The 19,886-nt window shown below is 38.4% G+C and overlaps 1 protein-coding gene across 1 annotated transcript; it reads left to right on the top strand.

Moving 5' to 3' along the window:
• The first annotated feature begins 481 nt into the window (after window positions 1-481).
• On the top strand, window positions 482-19,283 carry lpcat3 (lysophosphatidylcholine acyltransferase 3). Its single transcript, XM_042489367.1, has 13 exons — window positions 482-605; window positions 4,771-4,878; window positions 6,940-7,046; window positions 8,343-8,436; window positions 8,701-8,738; window positions 11,084-11,262; window positions 11,424-11,532; window positions 12,475-12,561; window positions 12,897-13,060; window positions 15,288-15,435; window positions 15,868-16,023; window positions 17,488-17,631; window positions 17,731-19,283. The coding sequence occupies exons 1-12, from the start codon at window positions 521-523 to the stop codon at window positions 17,605-17,607; spliced, it is 1,395 nt and encodes a 464-aa protein (XP_042345301.1). The 5' UTR covers window positions 482-520; the 3' UTR covers window positions 17,608-17,631; window positions 17,731-19,283.
• The last annotated feature ends 603 nt before the right edge of the window (window positions 19,284-19,886 follow it).

The raw sequence follows: 19,886 nt of genomic DNA, 5'->3' as shown, positions 1-19,886 counted from the left end.
TAATATTGCAGGTCATACAGGTTTTTTATTTTAACTTTACCTTTTGTTTAGTTTTGGGGATCTTTTCAATATATTTTCAGGTAATTTGTTTGTACCTTTTTTNTAATATTGCAGGTCATACAGGTTTTTTATTTTAACTTTACCTTTTGTTTAGTTTTGGGGATCTTTTCAATATATTTTCAGGTAATTTGTTTGTACCTTTTTTTTTGAAAAACTAATTTCTTGCTAGTGTCTGTGTCATTTTTTATTAAGTCCCACGTTGCCTTCTTCCCATGTTTTTGAAAGAATCCACTCCAATTTGCCCCAGTTTTAAATTATAAATATATTACATAATAAGGATTTTGAGCTGGAGAACATAGGACCCTGGGAACATACATTGTCTTCCAATCACACAGTTAAACTCTGGAGGAGGTTGAACCGCGAAGGGCCTTTAAGAAGCGGAGTGAGCGCGTGGATGTCTGCCGTGAGTCAGTGGAGTTCACTGAGCCGTCGCGAGGAGACGTTTCCGCCCACAAGAAAGATGGCGGCTCCCTTGCTGGAGAATCTGTCGGAGTCCCTAGGTTCCCCGGAGCCAGCGGTTCGCCTCATTTTGTCAATTTTAATCGGTGAGTTTCGCCCCACGACTTATTCACGAGTTGCTCTGCTAGCTACCTGAAATGGCATCCGTGTCGGTGGCAGGTTTAGTGAGTGTTGAACTATCTTTGGTCTGTGTAACAGTTAACTGCTAACAGTCAGGTACTGACTGACACTCAGCTACAGGCTGCAAAACAATTGTACTGCACCCTACTAACGTTACTGTGTGAGCTAGCTAAATAAATATCCGCAAAAAAACACCCACATCCTTCCCGGAAACAAAAATCAACTTCCAGAAAACACTTAAGTAAATGTCACACAACCTTAGACGTTAAGGTACACTGTGTTATATCCCAAACCAGCGGCTAACTTGTGTCATGACAGTGATAGTTGTGTGGGGATGTGGCGAGTTTGGTGTCGTGTCAGATATTGTTATCTTCCCCTATTTTCATTTTCTGTTTTTCTCCAAGCTAACAAACTACAGTTAGGTCAATTCAGCTACAAAATGCTGGATACCGAAATAACAGTGTTTGTGGGATGTTGGATTTGCATAATTGTATGAGTCTCATGTTGGTGACAACAATAGTGCCAATGTTGGTGGAGGAGCGAAATGAGCCCTGCCTGCCAAAATATGTCCCCCAAACCTCAGAAGATGGGGGTTCAACATGTTTGAACAAGGCCACAGTTGAATGTGACTTTTCATCAAAGTTAGCTTTAACTTAGGTTATGCTGTTTTATTGCAGGTTGCAACATGCAGCACTCAGTGGTGGATAAAGTGTTCAGATAAATGTTTCAGAGAAAATAAGTAAGGAACGTGTGCTCAAAGTATTAAAAGTAAAAGTACTGTACATGGAAAAATGAAAAAAATAATAAGATGTTTTTTAAGAAAATCTTAAAATTATATAAAATAAATTAGAAAAACACTTTTGCTTTGATCAAAAATAGTTGCCATTTAGGTGGTGGCAAAGGTTGGAGAGGGATATAATGCACAGTTTTTTGCTTGCTTTTTTAATTTTAGTTACTCATTTTGTGATGTTATACCCGAGCCGTGTTGTTATTTTGTCATACATCCTTTTGCAAAAAAAAAGCTGCTAATTAATTTTCAGTCTGTCTGCAAATTCATTAACTGATTAAGTGTTTCAACTGTACTATAAACAAAACCTATTTTTTAAACTCTTATAATTTTATGCTCAATTCTTATTTTGTAAAGTAACTACGGATGTCAGGTGAATGCAGTGAAGTAAAAAGCACAATATTTACCACTGAAATGTGTTTAGTGTAAGTTTAAAGTGACATGAAAAGAAAACACTCAGGTAAAGTACAGTTGCCTAAAATTTGTACTTAAATACACTTAATTACTTAAGTAAATGTACTTAAATACACTCCACCACGGGTAGCACTACTTTAGGACTATACGTTCTGAATGTCAGGAGTTGTTTGGTGGGGGGAGGGTGTCCTCCATGCTGTCCTCTCTGAACTTTGTCCTGACACATGTACACGTCTGTTCTCTTCTGTTTCTCTCTGTGTGGCTTCACATCAGCAATACAATGGACTGAACCTGGCCATTCAGACCAGACTTTGGTTGCCTAATGCCTGTAAACCCTCAGTCAGCCTGTTGCATGCTCCCTGTCCCCCCAGTGTTGCTTAATATCAATTGCATAATATTGTTACCATATAGTAACTCCCTTAACAGCAGTTAAGAGCCTGAAATAACAGGTTTGACAGCATTTCCTTGTCTATACATTGGCTGATATGATTTAGGCTTTGGCCAGTCAACAGCCTTGCAGGAGCAATTGCATAGTAATGCACTGTGTGCATGCAAGACTGCATAAGTGCACTGGACCCTTTGAAAGTCACCTTTTGAAACCTGGGCAAATTGGCTTGATTTATTTCAAAAACATGGAAAGAAGACAATAAGCAACTTCACAAGAAATGACCTTCAATTTAGCCAGAAATAAATTAAAAGATGCAAGAAAATTGCATGAAAATAAGCAACAACAAAAAAAGAAAAGTGATGTTAAAAAACAAAAAACAAAGAAATTATCTTTAAAAAATGCTAACATTTAAAAAGAGAAATATCTGTAGCATAACTTAAAAAATCAAATTATAGTAATTATAAATATAGTATTCCGGACTTTTTCTTATTTTTTTAGTTTTCTTATAATTCTCTCTCTCTCTCTCTCTCTCCTTTTTTATTTTTTAAAAGCAAATTCTTATGTCATTTTCTTGTCAAGCTGCTAATTGCCTTTTATCCCCATTTTAAAAAAAAAAATAGTCAGACCAGTTTTCTCAGATTTAATATATGCAAATGCTTATGAAAGGCATCTGAACACAGCACAAGAAAACTGATGTCAATTCAGGTTCTAAAGGGTTAATGCTTGACAGTGGTTCCATACTTGATTTATTGGATTGCAAAGGTTTTTAAATGGGTGGTATTCTATATTTCTAATGTCCATAATCCCATTTTTAAAGTATATGTTTTTGAATAATGTTTGACTTCCCTATTCTGTCAGTGTCAAAAAAAGATCTGAAATATATTGTGTAATTCCTTAGAAAAAGCAGCGCACTGCAAGCAAACATTACTTAAACAGGAGCAAGTTGTGCATTTTCAGTTGCCTATTAATACACTAGTATTAATATGCCCTAGGGTATATTCATGGCAGCAGGGGGATGCCTGTCGTTTGACTCAAAATAAACCACAGTGCCCCTTTTCATCGACATGAAGGGATATGCCATGCAGTGCAACGGTGTGGACCATTGATGTGTTTGTACAACAATGGAGGTCTGTAGCAAAGTGGAATTAGCTGTATTGGGCTTTGGTAACACCAAAAACAGTTGTTAGTGACAGCAGTTTTTCCTGGTTTTGTCTTTTCATGAGATTTGTTGACAAAAAGAGAAAGGCAGAAAATTGCTCTGCTTTAATGCAACCCCGTAGAGGTGGATGGGAATTTGCTATTTTAACATTAGTTAACATTACAGATAAAAATGAAGCACTTTTTTATGTTAAGCTGCATCTAAGTAGCTGCAGTGCCTTCATATTCACTAAATATAGATCTTCGCTGCTTGGTCATCCCCTCCAACCAAAAATAGTAATTTCACAGGACAGGCTGTTTGGTCCCTCAATCATATTAAACCACAGATCACATTAACACATTTAGTTTTTACAGGATTCCTGTGGATCCCTAAAAAGTCATAAAAGGCATTGAATTAATATAGCTATAAATAAGGCCTTCATTGGTATTAAAATTACTTAAATTCATTTTTCAAAAGTCTTATAATGCTTAAACATGGGAAATAAGATTTTACATTTGTTTTTTTCTGATGCTGAGTTGTGAAATCTCCAAAATATTACCATCTATTTTTGGTTAAATAATTTAATAAAATCCTCTTCTTAAACTTGTCATGCTGGGAATCTAAGCAATGGAATCTCACATGCAGACTGAAAAACACAAAACTGCCAAGAAAACCATTCATAAATGCCAGATGTGTCCTGCTTCTGCTGGTCACCCAAATAGATATGTTTATGATAATATATAATATTTAAATAAGATAATTGTCTTCCACGTGTTCCACCCTAAAATTATTAGTTTTTTTCCCCAATGTTTGACGTAGTTAATCTAACTTTTTCACTGAACAAAGAATGTTGTGTCCTATGTTACATTTAGGTAAAATAAAATTGTCCTTCGATATTAGCTATCAGAAGTTGAAACTTCAGTCTGAGTGGCATTAAAATGTCTTAAAAAGCCTTAAACATTACTTGCCTTAAGCTGCAAGCACCCTGTTTTTAAATAATGTCATGAATTCATTTAAAATTCATTTAAAATTCTGACAAATATTTATGTATATACAATGTAGTAGCTTGAGGAAGGTGTTTTATGTTCACATCAATAAGTTTTTTATGATGAGTCAAAACAAGTTCAACTGAACTGGCTGACCCTTTCTGGAATTTTTGTTACCATGATCGCTGGTAAGTGTTTGCACACACCATAATACTTACAGCAGTTATCTTTCTCCTTGAGATGCCAGATTTACAGCAACACGCACCACACATACTGTACGTACCAGTGTGCTACTGTGTGAGTGCCATGTGCTTTTACCACAAGGTCAATGTCAGGGAGTGTCAACAATGGCTTATTTAGCAGACATGAAGGCAACTACTGCAACATTAACAGTTTCATTTCTCTCTCTCATTTGCAGGGTATCCCTGTGCTCTGATTTACCGGCGGTTCTTATTCTACCAGCCCGCCACAGTAATACATTTGTTCCACACGTTCTCTGGACTGGCGCTAGCAGCATTCAACTTTGGTGAGATGAAGATGGAGCCTCAGCATTAATACCTCAGTTTTAAATAATTTTTGAGTGCATTAATATATGTGTAAGGCCTTCTTTGAATCTTTCCTGTTGAGTTTTCTTGTGTACACACGCACACACACACGCACACACACACACACACACACACACACACAAAATGTATGTTTAACTTAAGTGTAAATTACCAAAATTACGCACGCTCCTGAAATCTAACAAACACGTTGAATGCATTTTCTGTCGCTTAAAGCATTTTAAAATTTGCATTGTCAAGATACGTGTTTACTTGCTAGCAGCTGTTTTCTTTTCAGCTTTTGATTTTGCATTATTGCATTTCGTGTGTGTGTGTGTGCACGCGCAAGATAAAAAACTGCTACGGGCTGTCACACAGTTCACAGGTTATCCTTCATTTTCTTTATAAAAACTTTAAATTCATGTTTGATTGAGCACATTTGATGTAACATCCAAAATAATCACTGGACTTAAAAGAATTTCTTACCTGCGAAATGGCCATTTGCATATCAGTCACTCATTGCATGTTTTGTTGAATTTATGAATAAAATTTTTTTATCTCATGCTTTCACGTTGAATAGAGAACCCAAAAAGAGCGAATATTCTTCATGAATTGAAGTAGCAGGAAACATATTTGACAACAGCAAACTATGCCAAAATATCTGTTTTACAAACTCTCACATAACTCATGCAGTGTTATCCAAATCTCATTTATCTAGTCGTATTCTCGCTATTTCCCAAATACACATTTTTTGCTTAAACATATATAAATATAAAAAACGTTCACCTATGGGGAACGTTCTGAGCGTGCCTAGCTGGCTGTGTTTATCCTGTTTATACTGACGTGTTTTAAATCCAACCCGTTTAGTCAGAATGGATGGGTTTGGGAAGCACTGAGCATACAACTAGATAAATGAGACTTGGATTATACTGCTCGAGTTGTGAGAGAGATTGAAATCGGATGTTTATAGTTTTGCTGTTGTTAGACACGGTTGCCCTTTACTTCAGTCAATGAAGAATGTTCGCCTTTCTTGGATTCTTCGTTCACCGTGGAGGCATGTGAGTAAAACAACATATTATTCACAAATTCAAGGAAACACAGGGTGAATAATTGGTATACAAATTGGCCTTTTGTGGGTAAAGTATTCCTTACAACAGAAAGACTTTTACCCCATTTAATTTAGAACATAATGGTTCAGAGATGTTTTCATGTGGGTGAATCATCCACTATTGCTGAGTCATTTCTGGCTTGATGAGGAAGTATATGTGGTGCTCTTTAACAGACCATGCCAGCAGGTTTGTCAACTCCAAATTCAAGTGTTACCATGATGCATATGGCCCAGACTCTCTTTCTTTGTGGCTGAATTTACAGTATACTGAGTTCCTCATTGATGAATCTGCAGATTCCTTGGTTCAGTTTGAATAGATTTCCTCAGGCTGTGTTGAATTATAATTGGCACATCCTACTGTTGTCTGACATTTTATAGACAAAAAGATAAATCAGTGGATCTGCCAGTTATTGTATTGCTTAATCGATAATGGAAATGATCATTAGTTGTAGCCCTGAGTCAATTTAAATTGTAAAGGACTAAGAAAACCAGCAAATATTCACATTTAAGAAGCTGGAACCACTGATTTTTTTGGTGGTTTGCCCAAAAATGACATTGATCATTCAAACTGTTACTTTAAAATAGAGTAAATATATATTTCTTGGATCTCCAAAGGGACAACAATTGTAAGAAGTCCTGTAGGATGCATGCTGGAGTAAACAAACTGCTAACATTGATTTCTTTCTCTTTTCTTTATTCTGTTGTGGCTGCACTTGGATTTTACAGCAGGTCTGTTGCTTTATCTTTCTCCTTGTGGAATACTTTCGGTCCAAACCTCTGTGAAAGGGATGTATACTGTGGATTTGACTTGTGGTTCTCTGTCCATCTCTGCCGATACTGAACTGTGAGGCAGAGAAATGTTGTTGTCATGTCCAGTCCTACAGGCCACACTTGACTGCACTTACCAATACCCCCCCCCCACCCGTCTCTTTGTCAGGCTCTCAGATCTATCACTCTGCAGTATGCGTCCTTGTCCAATTCCTGATGCTGAGGCTCATGGGAAGGACGGTAACGACTGTCCTGAGCAGCTTTACCTTTCAAATGGTGAGGAATCCCAGCACATCTTTTTCTTTACTCTCCCTTTTTCAAGGGTCCAGACCTTCCTTATTCCTTTTGTACACTGTCAGACTTTTACTGCTGTGGCTCAAGTGCTGCTTGCACAGTCTGATATCTGATTTCTGCATTCTGAGATTTCCTTTGATTACCTTATACTAATGTTGTCAAGATACTGGAATATTTAATTGCAACACAAGACCATAAAGAATATCAACATTCGATACCAAAATTAAAATTGAAGGCATGCAATAAAATTTTTTAAATAAAAAATACATAAAACAAGGCTATAACATGATACACGTTCCTTTCTTTGTTATAAGCAGAGAACAGTAGAATAGCTAAAATGTACCACACTATAGTACCTTTATTCTATGTACTTCTATAGTGCTCTTCTAGTCATTTTGACAATTTAAAGCACTTTACACCACAAACTCACATTCACCCATTCACACACGTTATAACACTGTTGGCTGAGGCTACCATACATGGTGCCACCTGCTGCTCAGTTTTTATACATTTGTACGCGCTGACATACTGATGGAGGAGCCAGGAGCAATTTGGGGTTCGGTATCTTGCCAAAGGATACCTTGTCTTGTTGACTGGAGGAGCCAGGAATCGTACTGCCAACCTTCCAATTAGGACAACCTGCTCTACTTCCGAGCCGCAGTTGCCCCAAAGTAACCTGTAGTAAACATTAACAATATGAGGAAGTGAGAAAGCCCAGCTGATACCATTGTGTGTATACTGTGGAAAATAAGTATGCCCCTGTGGGCATGCTGGAGCCTTAACTTTTGCTTGCTTTTACGTTTTTCAGTCACACTTTAAAAAATACGGTAATGAAACCAAGTTTTTGCACAAGAATGTGTCCACTTCAGATTTCCTATTTCCTATTTTCAATCGTTCCATCACATAGAACTAGGAATGTGGCAATATGGAAAAAATCAAATATCACAATATTTACCAAATACCTTGATAACGATAATGTGACAATGTTGTAGGGTTGACTTTTGGTCCTTTCACAAAACATGACTAAGTGGCTAAAGGCAGATAATAGAACGACTAGAACAGTCTGATTAGTTCTGAAATTTACACCACGTTACTGTGATTCAGCCTTTACAACCAGGAAAAGGCAACACCTATTATGATATTCAAAATCTAAGGCTCATATTATGCTATCTATGTATTCATGTATTGCCCAGCCCGACATAGAACTGTGATAATTATCTTCTTGTAGATATTTGATAATGGAGAGGTATGCTTAACTCTTGCACTCTCTTACTGTAGGTATACCTGCTGGCAGGGTATTACTACACAGCGACGGAGGAGTATGACATCAAGTGGACCATGCCTCATTGTGTCCTCACACTCAAACTCGTCGGTGAGTTGACTGCAGCTCTCCTCGCACTCCTCTGGCTTGACAAACCTAATTGTTTTGTAAAAGAAGATGTTTTGGGTTTTTTTTTCATTTGATATCTTCCTGTTGCTGTTGTTGCAGTCACCCTCTGTACTCTAGTGAACGATTAACACACTTATAAGCTGCTGACATGGCCTCTGCATGCTTAACAGTGTTCATTTAAATGATCATGACAGCATTAGTCACCCTAACATAGTTTCTGACACCAATTGCATTTTCTGATTACAGGTTTGTCATTTGATTACTTTGACGGCGGGAAGGAACCAGTGAGTTGGTTGATCTCTCTTGCTTTTGCCTGCTTGATCATTCATCAACATGTTGATGTCATCTGTCTTGGACTGGGCTTTGTGTGTGTTTTGTTTGTTGTTTACCTCTGTTAGTTTCTGTTTTTGTCATTTCTTGCTTTTTTCATTCTGTCATGTGTGAATGAACAAGAGATGAGGTTGTGAGTTTTCACTACAAACAAGTAAATGATCAGAAACGCACATAAAGAAACTGGTAATGTCAGCTATGAAATACAAACCAGCTACTTGACTAAATAATAAATAACTGAAGTGTAAAGCCGTGTTTCCACCAAACACTTAAGATATAGTATCCTTTGAACCTGTACTGACGTGTACAAAAACTTTAGATCTGTTTTGTGTTTCCATAGCAGACAGTACTCTTAAATGCAGGCGGGGTTGTTACCGGATGGTAATAGCTGTGTTGCTGTCCACCCAGCTCTCGCTGTATTTCGTCTTTACCAGTGATGCAGAGAAACGTCTGCGCATAGCTAATCATCTATAGAAAGGGGCTGTGTGCCGACATTTTCAGGAAAAAAAAGAACAGGGTGGAGTGTTTTAGAGTCTGTCTTAATCAATGGGACATTCAAAAACAGCCGATTGGTACATTGAGTCCTTGTAGAGCAAAAGTGACGATTCTGTCTTGACCAATCAATCTGCAGTGTTTCCAGCTTCACCTTTTAGTATCAGGTCAGTGTGCTGGTACCTCAACAGTGGACATAACAAAAAAACAGAATGAACTGAAACCGTTCAACTGGTACAATCCACAACTTGACAATGGAAACTCAAAAATAACTATTCTAATGGGTGATGAAGTGAAATGAGCCAGACTGTTTGGTGAAACGTGGCTTAACTGTTGGGTCCTCAAACAAAGCAATGGCTCAAACAAAGACCATATTAGAAAAGTGGTATTTATTTATTTTGTCTGTACATCAGTTAAAAGCTCTAAGAAATTATGCTGACTATCATAGAAAAAAAAGAAAATCAACTTTACATCTACACATTTGAGAATCTGACCCAGATCATTTTGATTTTGAAAAAGATTCAATCAACTATCAAAAATTGTTGACATTTGATTTTCTGTCCATTAACTAATCAATAAATGGACCAATTATGCCAGTCATAAGTACACACATTAAAACAGTTTGTAGGAGAAAAAGTGACGACTACATTGGCGTGGAAACATAGATATTATCACAAATCAACAGTGTGTGGGAGCATATTATTATTACTTTAACTTAAACAGAGACAATAGCATACAGTATTTGACAAAATAAGTTAAATAAACAATAATTAAACTAAGTTAAACCATGTTTAATTTAAATGCAAACAATACCACCTTACGTCTCAAAAGTTAAACATCTAAGTTCAGCAGAAGTTTGGCAAACATTAGGATAGTAAAAGCTTAGGGGTGCTGAACACACACACTTATCTACTGAAACAGTTTGAACTGCAGCATTATGAAAGGGCTTTTTTGTGAGGAGCTGATCTGATCTCAGCTCCTCCCTCTTTGTTTTTGCCTGTTAAAGGCTCTGTAGAGGAAAGACAAGATGGTGTAGAGCAGAGGGGAAAAACAGGACACAAAAAAGGGCAACGAAATGCCAGCAGAGGGGTGTGCAATAAGGATAAAATCATCCATCATGTAATAATGTGTCAGCATCAGCATATTTTATGATGCAGCAGTATTGAAACTCAATTGAGAATCTGTAACCAGAGTTACTATTTTTGGCTAATCCAGTTTTAAGGTATTAAACAGCTATGACAGAATAAACAGTATTATCAGATTGCCCCAGTCATGTCAATCCTTGGTGTGTCCCTGGCCTTCCTTTACCAGTCTTTTACAATAACTCTGTTGAGCAGCTTTTCGTTTTCCTATTCTTCCACTCAGCTAGTTTACAGTATGTTCAGTTCCTCTCAAGTGAAGCTAGAATAACTTTGACAGCTGTTAATTGCCCCTTCTGCTGCTTCACTTCATTTTCTTCTAATGAGTGTTTATGTTGTGCTTTTCATTCTGTTTTTATCTGTGTAAAAATGTATATGACTCTGCTCTCATCTGGTTAATAATATCACTCTACAGTACACACTTTACAGCTCGCAGTTAAATGCCAGATAATGAGCACTCACTGTTGTGATACTGAGTTTGTGGTTTGTCAAGATTGTTTCTAAAATAATCCTTTGTAACCAGATACATCCTGTATCTATCAGCTTGCTTTTAAAATGAATTCTCTGCCCTTTTCTGTTTTCTTCCTCCACACTCTTCATCCCTCTTTCACATTTCATCTCTCTTACTTTTTTATCATCTTTTTCTCTTCACATCCTTAAATCTCCAGGCCCAGCTGAGTTCAGAGCAGAAGAGAGCAGCCCTGCCGTCTGTGCCCTCTCTGCTTGAGGTGTGCGGCTTTTCCTACTTCTATGGAGGCTTCCTGGTGGGACCCCAGTTTACACTGCGCAGCTACCAGAGGCTGGTAGCAGGGGAGCTCACCGACTGCCCTGGAAAGCCTCCGAACAGGTAAAAGAGTAAGAAAGTGGTGGGTAATGAAACGAAAGATGAGCTGGAAGACTATCTTTATATGTCTCAGTGAAATAAGCCAACTGTGCAGTGTCACAGACCTGCAGTTAGCACTATTACTTTCAATTCTCCCATCGGCATCTTGTTTCTTTCTCTTCCAGTGTTATACCAGCCATGAAGAGGTTTGGTCTGGGTTTTCTCTGCCTGGTGATATTTACAATATTTAGTCCCTATTACCCCGACAGCTATTACTTAACAGATGAGTTTGAGGTAAGGATGACAATATGTCCACAAATATTCCAGTGTATGCTTAAATGGAAAGTTTGGATTTGGGGTTGTATGAGGTACTTATCCATCTTCAGCGTGTGTTTGCAGTAGATGTCAGTTGGCACGCCCCCAGATTGGAAAAGCAGCAAGAGTGCCAACATGAAAGCTGAGCAATGTACTGCTGTGGTGGAGGGCAGCAACAAAACATATTTTAGCCACCTAAAAAAAAGTCCCACCTTAAAAAAAATCAATATCATTTTAAGTTGATGCTATATTAAGAGTATTCCTGCTGCTTTACCTTTCTGTCAGACAGCCTGTTCCAACAGGGAGGCCTTTAACTGATCAGTTCACCATCTATGCTCTTCGAAGCCACCAGACACCATTGACAAAAATTTAGCTCATTTTAGCTCGCTGTACACAGCAGCTGCTGGTCTGCTGCTGCCCCAATCAGTTAGTTAGTTTGTGTCTTTTTGTGACTTTGGTGAATTCAAACTAACCCTTTTGAACGCCAAAGTCACACAATAACACAAACACTAACTAATCGAGGCAGCGGTAGACCAGCAGCACCTGTGTTCACTGATGTTAAATCACTGTTTTTCTCCATGGAGTCTGACTTTTAATAGAGCGACAAAACAGCTTCAGTTCCTTGTTGGAAATTGCTGTCTGACGGTAAGTTAAAGCAGTGAGAGTATTCTAAATGTAGTGTACGCTTAAACTGATATTGATTTTTTAGGTGTTTAAAATATGTTTTGTTGCCAATTCCACACAGCAGTACTTTACTCAGCTTTCATGTCAGAGTGCTTCCTGCTTTTCCAAACTGGGGCGTGCCAGCTGATATCTACTGTCATACTCTTGACTATGGATAACTAGAAAGAAAATCCAAACCGTCCCTTTAAATATTTTTTCAGCGTCTGTATAAAATGTGCAACAATGTCCTTTCCACAGGCTCAGCCCTTCTGGTATCGCTGTGTGTTTATTCTGCTCTGGGCTAAAGTCAACTTGTATAAATATGTCAGCTGTTGGCTTATAGCGGTAAGTGTGTCTTGATCTGCAAGTATGTGCATGAGATGTGTTTGAAAAGTGCCGTTATGCCTTGATTGCAAACGGTTAACACCCAATCTGATTTTGTTCCTATAATACTCATAATTCATATGAAGCTATTTTTACATACAGCACCTAGGCGAACACTTGCTATGAGAGAACTTAAAAGTAAAAGTAAAAGCTGCTCTTTACATTCCTTTGCAGTCACTCAGGTTTTTTTATGGCACACCCTGATCAGCCCATGTTTATAGTCCCAGTTTTTCAGGTTCTTGTGCTTCATTATGTGATCTTTAATGAACAAATGATGTTGTTTTGTTGTGTTACAGGAGGGTGTATGCATATTATCAGGACTAGGCTACAACGGTGTAGTGGATGGTGAGCACAAGTGGGACGCCTGTGCCAATATGAAGGTGTGGCTCTTTGAAACCACGCCACTCTTTGGAGGAACCATTTCTTCCTTCAACATCAACACAAACGCCTGGGCTGCCAGGTCAGTGCCAAGCCGGAAATCAGTGAAGCTCTCCAGCTCGTACTCAGAGAGGGGATGTAAAAGTTAAATATTTACTCAGATGATAACAGTGGAGTAGAGGGTATGACAGTTCAATCCAGTATGAGTGCCGGTATGTGGCAATGCTTCACTGAAAAGGAGTGCAGTTCAATACCAGAGCAATCATCACAGGAAGGAGCAGACGTCCTGGAGGGGTTTAGAAGTTTGCAGTTTTTCAGCAGGACCCTCATGCATGAAACTTTTTCAACGTGTGACATCATTTGATGATGACCACAGTGAGCAAAGCAATTTATTGAACATACAGTTTATTACATGGTCCATTTCAGCTGAATGCATTAGATACCTAAGCTTATTTAGCTTACTGCATGAGACACAGAAAGTAGAGGAGAGGGGGCGACAGGTAACAAAATGGAGATAAAAATTAGCTCAGAACTTCAGTAATAAGTGAGTTTATACTGTACATGGAGAAGAGCTTTCATGCCCTTGGTATATAGACTATAGACATGACACTTAAAATGCTCCCATTGTTTGACCCATAAAGAGAACTCTATTTATAGTCACATATGTGCCACTTTATAAGCAGTTTAGTATTAAATGGGTTAACTTCGATATTGTATTTATTCAGCCTTCTTCCTCCTGTTATATAGAATTGCAAATGTGCATGCTTTTTGTGAGCTATTTAAATTCATACAGCATACAATAGAGAAGAAACCAGAGTGAATCAGAGAGGCATGACTAATTAGTATGAGGAGGACAATGTTTGATACATGGAGAAGCTCCTCAAGGGGTCAGTATGCTTCAAACAAGTTAGTTTGTATTAAGTGCCGTCTGAAATACCGTTTATAGCAGTTCCAAATGGCTGCTTTCAAAGGCGGGAGGGAAAAGTCAGCTGTCACAGAGAGGGGGCGAGGTGCAAATCAAAGACAAAATGCCCGTTGAATACACCACACTGTGAGAAGTTGTTGGTGAAGCATGAAAGAGAGGAGCTAGAGAGAGAAGTTCAAATCCTGCATACTTTCTTTCCTCTGCACCAGGCCAGTGGCTGTGTTAAGATAAACTACTACTACTACTAGAACTACTAAACTACTCAGATTTTTAAAAAGTTACAAAAATTATCTCCTGAATATGGATGGCAGAAATCTGTGTGTATGGAGGGGATAGATGCCATTAATGATGTGACAAGGACTTTGTTTGAAGCATACTGATACCTTACACCCAGATCAGATAGCGCTTTTGGCAGGTTGCAAACCAGCAGGTCAAACTTAAAATATAAAAAACAAAAAGCAGCTTTTTGCGCCTTTTTTAATTGTTTCTAAGACACCATTGAATCACCTGAGCTTAGCCTGACTTATTTTGCTATAAAGTAAACTCACAGATCTGTACCTTTTTTATTGTTTTAGTTAGTAGCTAGTTACTTTATCTAGTGAATATGGCTTCAGGTATCCAGCACCAGTGGCCACTTGTTTGTCCTCCATGTTGTCTCACTTGTCATCACCGTGGTGGTGGAACCAGAGGTTCACTTGCCTCTGGAGCCAGCCTCAAGTGGCCAGTTGAGGAACCGCATTTGTGGCATTTAAGCGTTTGCCTCATTTTTCAGCCCCAGATGCGGCTGCTTGGGAAAAAAAAAGAAGTCTAGCACGATTCTGCTATGAGCTGAAGTTTATTTAGTTCGACGCATTCAGGGCACTCTTTCAACGCAAAGGCAAAGGCAAAAGCAGAAGCAGTGAGCAAAAAGCTTCTCTCTCATTGAAAACAATTACAAAAAGCTGCCCCAGGCTGCTAAAAAGCGCTCTGTCTGATCGGGGCCTCAGAGGCCATGAGCAAGGCTTTTAAGCAGTGGTACTTCAAGTACTTGTTTGTCTGACACTGTTCTCTACAGCTAATACTGCAGCTTGTCACCAGTGTGCTGTAAGAGAAAAAACACTGGATTGAAAGCATAATGTGTGCGCAATTGTGTAAGATATTATAACACAGAGCCTGGCCCAGCACTGAATTGATGAGTACCCTTGAAGAGAATGTAAAGTTGTTGAAATATTTTAATATAACCTCAGTTGCTATGCAACAACAACTTGCAGGTAAGTGAGTGCTTACCATGTAGGCAGTGATAGCTGATACATGTAGCTTTCCTAGCTGCCCTTATCCAGATTTATAATCAAAAGAAATGATCTACAAGTCCTGACTTGTTTTTTCTCTCTTTTCTTTTTTTAAGACATGTCTTCAAACGGTTGAAGTTTCTTGGCAATAAGACTCTCTCTCATGTGGCCACACTCCTCTTTCTGACCATTTGGCATGGTCTCCACTCTGGATACATCCTGTGCTTTTCCATGGAGTTCTTCATCATCACTGTAGAGAGACAGGTACACTACAGATGCAAGGGCAGCATGTGGAGATCGGTTACTTAAAGATGATTATGTTTAGGAAGCTCAATCCATCTGGGTATTTATTTCAGTAGGTGGTAAATTTGTTGTTTACCATTTGTTGTATCAAGCCTTTTTTTACCAATAAAAGCTAACTTTGTGCTTTGTCTACATTATACAAACCAATTCTTTGCTCTCTAACAAAAGACAGTCTCTTGTTATTAAATAGTAAAGCACTATTGATCAAATCCACCTCACTGCTGAGTGTACTTGTAAATAATTATTGATTGCAGTCACAATGTAGGCATCAGTTTATTATATAACCGTTCTTTTATCATATTATGATAACCATTATAGAAAACTCTGTGTGTGTGTGTGTGTGTGTGTGTGTGTGTGTGTGTGTGTGTGTGTGTGTGTGTGTGTGTTTGACAGGCCCTGGCACTGGTGAGAGACAGTCCCTCTCTGACAAAGCTGGCCAACAGCGCGCTCTATCCCCTCATCTATGTCATCCAGCAGTTTATCCACTGGCTCTTCATGGGCTACCCCCTAGTGCCATTCTGCCTCTTCACCTATGACAAATGGCTCAAGGTAACACACTCAGAGATCACCGGATAAATACGGTAGCTCTCACTTGTGACATTAAGCTTTGGATATAACACTTCAGGTGTGAGGCGACAGGGCAGAGGGCAGACACAGCTTCGATTGCTGGCAGTTCGAACAGAAAAAAAACCACTGTATTAAATTATGATAATACCAACGGGGTTTCGATGAGATGAAATACGATCCCATTTCACCAACTTTGCAACATGCAGGTTTTAATTCGCAATATGAGATTATTATCTTCTTCTTCATTTTGGCATGTAATATAAGTAGTGCTCGCAAGTCACTTCAGTGAAACAGGCCCCAGGAAGAATGGTTTGAGTAATAAAACCACAAGTTAAAAGGCTTATCAGATATCCAAACTCTGCACAGCTGTTTATTACACTATCAGGGGGGATTTTACAGCTCCAGAGTTATCAGGCTAGCAATCATTTTGCATAGATCGAGTCAGTTTCATTTATGCAATCCAGTTACACAATCACATATTTGATTTGGGGCTTTTCAGTCTGTGCAGCATTCATGCTATATTCTTAGACCTTAGTTTTGAACAAGGAGCCCCCCCCCAAAGAAAAAGGGCAACACACATGCAGTTGTGTCAAAATAAACTAAAATAGAAATAGTCAAATTCTGGTTAAAATATGTAATCATATAAACTTATTGTATTATAATACAATATTTTGCCAGATAGACAGATTTGACAAGCATAAAATACACATAAAATGATTCACCTGAACATTGGAGGAGAAAAGATGCAGACGAAGTCTAGCAAGACCGACAGGTGCAATCTGCAAATACAGTATCCATGTATGAAGACATAAAAGAAAAAATATGAAGGGACAACACTGTTAGTTTGTGCAGGGTTCCTATTCTGAAGTACAATAAACAGCAGAAATGTGGCTCTCGTTGCAAAGTAATATAGAGTTCATGCTTCGTCAGTCAAAGCTGTAGTCTTCTTGGGTATAACCATAATGGCAATTTATTTACTAGATGCTCAGCAATAGGAGGAGAGTCATATATATACATATATATATATATATTTACAGGGTGTTTATTTTGAAAATTGACCAGATGCTGCCGTTCCAAGTGTGTTGCAACTCCGTCAAAAATAGACTAGACACGATCAGGAATCCAGGAGTTAAACACGGAAAACAGATTACAGGCAGGTTTGTAGAAACTAATAGAAGTGGGAGGATCGATCTGTCAGATGAGCTACTAAAATGATGTGGACACTGGGAGTGGGAACGCTGGCTGTTATAAATACACTGGGGTTTGGTGAGGGACATGTTTGACCTGGCGAGGGATCGAGGGAGGTCTGAAGAGTGGCGGCGTCAGGTGATTGACAGAGGCAGGAAATATCTGGTGGCATCAGGTGAGACAGAGCAGGTGTCATCATAACATGTTGGGATGTTTAATTGAGGATTTTGACTGTTGTGTCATCTTTTTTTTTTCCAGGTGTATTCGTCTGTCTATTTCTGTGGTCACGTATTCTTCCTCGTAGCCTTTTTAATCATGCCATACCTCCGTAAGGCGCTGGTGCCTAAGAAAGAACGGAGCCAGAAAAAGCAGGATTAAAACTTGGTACTAAGACTTGGGATGGTAAGCAAGGGCAGGAGTTTATTTTTTGTCATTTTGTCTCATTCAGTAAATGACAAGCTGTGATTAAATGTTTTTAAACATCTCTGTGCTTCCTTCCAGGTCTGTCTAAGGCTAAATATTCACTGAAGGGAACTGTGATTCTCAAGGAGCAGAATGGAAAATATTTTAAGGCCTTTAGTAATATATATGTCCATGTAAAAATAAATTTCTATATATTTTTGTGTTTTAAATGGGAAGGGTGTTTTTATAAACATTTGGAGAAATGTTTACAGGAAATGACCATCGTGCCACATGGGGTATTTGTGAGCCAATCAGGGGCAATTTCCTGTTTTGATTTTTTCTTTCTTTTTTTTTTTCCTATTTTTTGTTTTGTTTTTGTAAAGACATGATAGACTTGTAGAACTTGAGAGACTTACATGCTGTCGACACAGAATTGCACTCAACAGTCACGGGTTCAGAGTCCGTTATTGGCTCCGATATGTTTGTCTTTTGTGTTCCCTTTCTTTCTCTTCACGTCTACCACCTGCGTTTAGCAGCAGCAGCGAGACTTCACAGGAGGTTCAAGCACAGCGCCAGCATGTGTGGCACTTTGTGATGTTATGATACAAAAATGCTGTCTGCAAAAGACAGATGATTATAAAATTATTAATAATAATAATAATAATCAGGGGGGTGTTATTGAAAATGGCTGCCAGTGGTTATACAAGCACTGTAAATCACACTCTGTACACTAATCCCCATCTCAAAAATGGCCTTGTATTAATGAATGTTTTTACAATACGTTTGCTTTGGTTTTAATTTGATTTCTGATGGAAAAAAAGAAACCTGGATTTTATAGAATTTTAACAGCTTTTTTGAAAAAGAACATTTTGTAGCTTTGGGATACGATTTCATTAAATAATTTGCGCTGCTCTCCAGCCTTTCCTTGTTAGTCTCTGGTTTCTTTTTTTGCCATATTTCCTCTGTTCAGTCTCCACTCCTCTTGTCTGCCTTGATTCAAGCCCTCGGCTCTGAAATGCACAGATTGTGAAAATGAATAATTTCATACAGAGACTTGCACTGCCCAAACATAGTTAAACGTTCGGTTCATCCTACAGTCACAGATCCCCATAGATATGGTGTTTTTGAATTAAAAAACATTTTTGAACTGGAAACAAAAGGAAAAAAATGGGTTTCAACTTTGACCTGCTCTTGTTTGTAACAGCAGGGGGTGTTTGAAAAGCGTGTGAAGTAGAAGCATCCCAACCCACTTGGGGAATGCCTCTCTGTTTTGTTTAATTGGTTTTTTGGGGGGGAGGGTGGGATCTGGCTGGATTGTCTGATCCATGGCCTGCTGGATGGAGATGGAGGAAGGCCCAGCATTACTGCTGCTGCTGCTGCTGCTGCTGCTGCCGCCGTCCTCTCGAAGCTGACACACACATGGATAGGACGAACCTCACTGTAGCAACAGCCCAGATTTTTTTTGGTAATATTTATACATGACATGGTTGATTATTAATTGATGTGAATTTCAAGAGACTACTTTTTTGCCTTATTCCTACCAAATGTACAAAGGAGAAGGAAACTTGGGATGGATCTGAGGGGAGGGGGGGGTTGGTGATTTTCAAATACAATTTTGTAATGGTTATTAAAATGCTGCATTTCAAGCAAAAGACTGGTGTGTGTTTGTGTGTGATATTGCCTTCATGTGTTTGGGACATGGTTTTTTTAATACTTTATTGACAACCACATACAGACAACAAACTGGACATGCCATGAATACATGAATAAAGACAAAAATTAATATAAGTAGTTAAAAAAGCATACAAAATCAAAAATTGCCTTTTCAGTATATATGAAATATTTAATAAATATTGTTCATCTTGCTTGCCTTCATGTTTTAAGGTCTGTTATTTTAGTGCCATATGTGTTAGTTAAAAAAACAAAAGTTCAAAGTCTGGTCTTCAGTCCACCCATCTCTTCCCAAAAGTAAAAGCAATTGCACAAAAAATGTCTCTCCATCTCCTGGCTTTTGAAATACATATAAACGTATTAATCCTACAATTGAATTATTTGTCCAGTTTTCCCCTCCTATATAAAGTATCATCCACCCCAAATATTCTGGTATACAGTCATAAAACACATTTAGCAGATTGTTTCTCCTACTAATTCATAGACTGCAATAAGGAGGTATGTTCATGGGCACAGGGGGGCAATGAACCATGTATGAATTATGTTCTGCAAATAAATCTGCCTTACCTTCAAACCCCTCATTT

Source organism: Plectropomus leopardus, chromosome 7 (assembly GCF_008729295.1).
Source record: "Plectropomus leopardus isolate mb chromosome 7, YSFRI_Pleo_2.0, whole genome shotgun sequence".
Classification (NCBI taxonomy): Eukaryota; Metazoa; Chordata; class Actinopteri; order Perciformes; family Serranidae; genus Plectropomus; species Plectropomus leopardus.
The sequence above is the reverse complement of the archived record's forward strand: the minus strand, read 5'-3'. Positions and strand labels throughout refer to the sequence as shown.